The 6000-nt window shown below is 36.1% G+C and overlaps 1 protein-coding gene across 1 annotated transcript in view; it reads left to right on the forward strand.

Annotated features, from left to right (window-relative positions):
• The window catches only part of LOC138697709 (4-hydroxy-2-oxoglutarate aldolase, mitochondrial-like), a 259461-nt gene extending 253665 nt beyond the window's left edge, over positions 1–5796 (forward strand). The window contains exon 7 of the mRNA XM_069823188.1: positions 3300–5796. Within this exon, the coding sequence (XP_069679289.1) occupies positions 3300–3458 (159 nt within the window). The 3' untranslated portion in view covers positions 3459–5796. The remainder of the gene's footprint in view (positions 1–3299) is intronic.
• Positions 5797–6000: the final 204 nt, after the last annotated feature.

Raw genomic sequence — 6000 nt, forward strand, 5'->3', positions numbered from 1 at the left:
GGTGTTATTTTTCCCTTTTTATGAGCCCCCACATGTAAATAAGTGAAATTTATTGACTTATGTACATAATAATGTATTTCACCGTATTATTTCGTACTCTGAATCTATTTAGGCCAACGTTTTGTTTCCGAAACATTTCTATACGATATATATTTCTGATATTCATTAGGAATCCCATTTGTCTTCATGTCAGATAGTCCTGTATCTGAAACTAATGTTCCTCCATGAATCGTTACAATGGCGCGCTGTGTTCTTTCTTGTCGATCGAGTACGTGGAATCACAAGAATAACACCAACGCTCTGCATATAAAAAAATCTGTCATGTATATTAATGCGTTCATACTGAAGAGCATTCTCCCTTTCTTTCTTGAAAGCGTATATCCATGAAATAAGCAAAACGAACATACAAACATTTCGAAACAGCGGCACATGTTCTAGTATTGTGGAATAAAGAAAGAGGGAAAAGTCGTTAGGAAAGCAGTTTTACCGCAGGAAGCCATGAAAACGAAATGAGAAGAGTCATGCTTCCCTTTCTTTGAAACGTTTCTATAATATCCGACGTTTACGATTCTAATGTATATGAAGTCACGTATGAAGACGGTCTCGGCATATCAACCATTACTGGAACAGTCAGTCTATGTATAATGTAACATTTCAAGTTATGAAATATAAAACACCACTTCTATATAGATTTTATTTTACATATTTTGTGAATTCACATTTGTGTGCACAGAACGATCTAATGAAAATATAAGGAAGCAATTAAAAACTTCCAGCAAATAATGCACTACGGAGAAGTAAATGAAACAAAGAGTCGTATCTCACTTAACCCAAGACCAGACGCATTTTTTCTATAAATTGCTGCAACTATAGTTTGACAACTTCAAGTGAAACCCCGTAAAACACGCCAACTGCTGGAATCTCTCTCTTTCTTCTCTCTCCCTCTCTCCTCGTCATTCAGTCACCAATCACCACGTAGGGTGTGTGTGGGCATCGCGACCAACAGCGTATTACGAATCTCACCGGTCCGGTGGCATCAATGACGTCACGTTGCAACGAAAATAAGGAACAAAACTGCTGGAAGAAACGATGCTGTCATGGCGACTGTGTAAGTGGTTATCTGTGCTACGCTAGCAAAATTTTGCGAAATTTCCGTCCTGCCATCTCGTTCAAATAAAAGAGATAATAAACAACTTATTTCTTGAACCGGTAGTAATAACTGGTCCGTTGACATGTTCGCTCATAAGCCATTAACATATTGTTTTTACGTTGTGCTCATTACAAACAATACAGCAGAACACACCGCCATGACACAACAGTGCACGATGTCATTCGTCTGCTAATTCCCGCCCTATACAAGAGCCAATCAGATTCACTGATGGCGGCTGATGGAGACTGCCACCACCTCTGCAAATTGATGGCACCGGTGCGACACCGGTGGAGCATCAATGACGTCATCGGTGGAATTCGGAACACCGTGATGCCATCGGATTGCTCACCGGTGAGATTCGGAAGACGCTCAAATAGAAGGACCACTTTCCAGTATTACCACAATAACGGATTCTTCATTTTTGCCTCGACTGTCGGCTAGGAAGGTTCCATTATACTGGCATTGCAGGCAACTAGTCAACCTTTTAATGCTTTTGTTGGCAGGTTTGACAAACTGTGAGTGGACCTGTAAGTACATAGTGCATAGTGCTCTCTCCCTTACCCCGTGCTTTCTCACTTGCACCTCCCCAAGACAGCCAGCGCTCACGTAGTAACTCGGTCAGGGTTTCAGTTCGATTTGTCAACAGAAAGATGGTTATCTTCATAGTTTCACTTACAATTAGTAATCACGATATTTTATGCATTTCTTGCTTACATAATGTACAGTTGTGTTTATGTTTACCTTACTTAGGCCTACTTACAAATGGCTTTTAAGGAACACGCAGGTTCATTGCCGCCCTCACATAAGCCCGCCATCGGTCCCTATTCTGTGAAAGATTATGTTTATGTTCACCAATATCAATAAAGCATAAATCGCCATTCTGTTGTAAAAAGTACGCCACGATTCCAGTAATGTCACTAAATTTAATTTTTCAATTTTTGTTGCACTTTCAGTTTAATTCTTATTAAAATATATTTATTGATATTTTCGAGTTTATTTTTTTATATTTGAGGACCGTTTTTGCAAAACTTGCTAACTGTAAAATCTAAATTTTATAGGAAACACAAAAAACTGAAATAACTGCAAGTTTTTCTATAGCTCTCACATAGCAGAAAGCAAGTTTTGAAAAAAAACGATCACACTTTGACACAATACTGTGAAGGAAATAATAAGATTTTCCTAAGAAGTCTTTAGCATCATGTAGAGGTCTGCCTTATGTTAGCTAATCCACCAAAATCTCAATTTTGACAATTTTGCAGTTAGCAAGTTCTGCAAAAACGGTCCTCATTTGGAATGCTTGATGAATCCTGAGTAGCAAACAGTCTAGCAAAGAGCAAAATTCAAGAACTACTGAACTAGGAGTAAAAGAGTTCCAGCACGAAGCAAAGGGTAGATACGTGTTGACCACAATGATCAGAAATCACTATCTGCGCTCACGTCGGTGTCATTCTAGTGGAGCACAAACAGTAAAAATGATTCTGTGAGAAGAACACAATGCATAGAATGCCTACAGTCCGCCATTCCACAAGTCTAGAGTTAATCCAAAGGCTATAGTCGTTGATTTTGAAGCAAGTATTCATAATGCTATGGCAGGTGTATGGCCATTAGCACTTATTAATGAGTGTCGATTTCATTTTTGTCAAGCTTCATTTCGACAAATTAAAGAACTAGGGCAATCGACAGTCTATAAGGCCAAACAATCCGAGTATGGTAATTGGCGGAGTTCAATTTTTGGACTTACCTACATTGATTCAACAGAAATCGACGCTTCGTTTATAGATGATTTCACGTCTTGCCAACCTACCGAAGTCAGTAGATTCAGAATTTATTTAGTAGACACGTACATAAGTGATTCTGTACTATTCCCTCCGCAAATGTGGGCATCCGAGTCAACAGAATCTCAAAGGACTACAAATGCTTGGGAGGCATTTCATTCCAAATTCAATAAGAATTTTACCAGCCCAAATCCAAACCCATATGCATTTTTATATTCTAAATTGAGTACATACAGAAGCTTATATTACCATAAGAAGCTGAAATCGCTAAGAGAAAACTGCTGGACATCTGTTTTGACATCACAGGTTTGGTGTAAGGCCTGTAATTTTCTGAGGTCGCTATAAGTTTGATTATTTGATTTCTGTCTATTCAGGTGACCAGAGAGTTGAGCGTACCGGGCATGAAGGAGGCCATGGACATGATGGGTCTCTACGGAGGACCGTGTAGACAACCACTGCAGCCACTCTCCGAGAGCGAGAAGAAGCGTGTACGAGAAGGTTTCGCAAGGAACGGATTCCTCCCGAAGTGCTAATTAATGATACTGAAGGCTTTGGAATATGTTTCCAGCATCCTACGAAATGTATGTCCTAAAACAGTTCTTTTACGACAGATTGACGCTTAACATAAATCCTCTATTTTTCGTTTCCAAATGAAGACATACAGCTTCTATCAAAAGACCGACATCCCTTCATAAGAGATGTTGCACTCCTGTACTTATACTTATGTGAAATAGTCTGATGTTTATACAGGGACCAAATGCCTGTGAAAAATGAAGTTTTTTTTTTACTGCAAACCCATTCTCGCTAAGTATACCTCTTCACAGAACATCTTGTTATTCATCATTAGAGGCTGGATGTTGATGACTTAAAAATCTACTTAAAATCATCATTAAAATGCCCTTAAACTAATGGAAAAATGACGTACAAGTAAAAGAAAATGACATTTAAATATTATTCACCGTACTCGCACCACAACTTCTTAAAAATTAGTCACCTTGTTTGAATGACTGCCCTGCAAATCTCGGAGAGAGAGAAGGCAACTTCCTGGAAATTAGCTAAGATAAAGGAAAAGAACATGCAACAAAATGAAGGTTTTAAGGAAAAACTATAGATTTTAATGAGGGTTTACAACGTGTTTCAATCAGGGGTGGTCGGTCAAAGCCCTCACTTGAATTAAGCTGTTGTCAAGCATTTTATATTACTTCCGTTGTGTGAAGTCAAGCCTTCAGTGGAATGAGGGATGGACTTTAGAGTCTGTTCCAAACTATAAAACTCAAACTTCACTGATATTCACTTATTCAGTAGGTAATTACTACTGACCTATTTGCTTAGAAAATAATTTAACAGATTTATCGGTAAAGAAGAAAGTAAAATCCATTCCAAATGATCTAAAAGTTCTTCAAAGTATTAAAAATAACCAGAAAATTCCGAAAAAATATATAAATTACCTATTAGTTTAAAAACGTCAAAAAATGCACAAAATGCGATACAAGAAATTATATTTTTACGTTGATATTAACATAGAAAGGCATCGTCCTAATGTGAAAAGTAAGAAAGATGACTTTTCATTAACATCCGCCCCATATTCATCATCTTTTACAGCACCCACCTCGCGACAATGGAATTTCTTATCACAAAGTATTAGAGACTGCAAGACAATAAACATTTTTTAAAATATCTTAAAGGGGAACCTTCTTAACGATTCACTCTAATTACACTGATTTAACGGTCACTGACTATATGGTAACTTCTTTCTTTAGACATGCGCTGATAGCGCTGTATTTTCAGAATTGTCTCTAAATAATCTCTTCCTATTATCCAACATTATTTGAAATATATTAACATTCTATGTATTTTACTTTAATTCTGCTACACAGTTTGTATTTCATTATTATTATTATTATTATTATTATTATTATTATTATTATTATTATTATTATTATTGTTATTATTATTAATATTCTCTCCAGCTTTCAAACTGTGGATAATATAATATTTTTTTCTCTTATGAAAACTTACTGAAAAATCATATTTTGTGGAAGAAAAAATTAATTACTCTAGAATGGGTGTATTTAGATTAATGAATTTTGAGATAGAGTTAGATATTATCTCTAGTCATTCTTCCACATCCCAATAATGTTCAATTTCACGTCCAATTGACTTAATTTCGATCCAGTTTTTAAGGAAGAAATCTAATTTTCCTACACTTGTAGCAAAGGCCACAGCTAGGAGGGAATAAGCTGATTGACCAGTGATACCAACTCCCAATGTTATGATGTGACAGTGGCGGTCCCGAGTCAAGTTGTCACGAATTTTAAACACAAGAGAATTAAAAAAAATGACAATTTTTTCCTAAAGAAAAATGACAAAAATGTGGATTATAATGCGTGAATGAGCTGTCACAAACTTTTTGAACAAAAAGTAATAATTGCACAACAAACCTTTCAGATATGTTTAACTCTATCCCAAAATTCATTGATCTAAGTAAACCCACTCTGGAGTAATTTTTTTTCTACAAAAAAAATGTAATTTTCCAAAAAGTTTTACAACAGAAAAATTGTTATATAATCCACAGTTTGGAAGATAGAGAGATTGAGTTTTCAGTAAAAAACTTCATTTTTCACAGACATTTGATCCCTTTATAAACATCAGGTGTTTCACATAAGTATAAGGACAGGAATGAAACGTCGCTTTTGAAGGGTGTCCTTAAACTTTTGGTAGAGACTGTACAGGTGATAGGTGTCTGAAAATAATTCTATGGGTTGTTAGACTTATAAATTGGTTAAGATTTAAATAATGTCATATTAATTTCATGATATTATAAGAATTGTACCTAAAATCAAATCCAAGCAATAAAATCTTTACCAGATATATGTTTAAATCTTGATCGATTTTTCGTATGGTGCAGCAATCTAATAACCACTCAACGATTTGTCTTATATTCTTTCCCAGTCTATCTTCCGACTTACACAGTACACATCACTGCGTGTAGGGAAGGGACATTCATTTGATCATACACTAGACATCTCATAAAAGCTGGCCTCCCTGGTCATGGAATCATCATAACGCAGGGCT

Source organism: Periplaneta americana, chromosome 4 (assembly GCF_040183065.1).
Source record: "Periplaneta americana isolate PAMFEO1 chromosome 4, P.americana_PAMFEO1_priV1, whole genome shotgun sequence".
NCBI lineage: Eukaryota > Metazoa > Arthropoda > Insecta > Blattodea > Blattidae > Periplaneta > Periplaneta americana.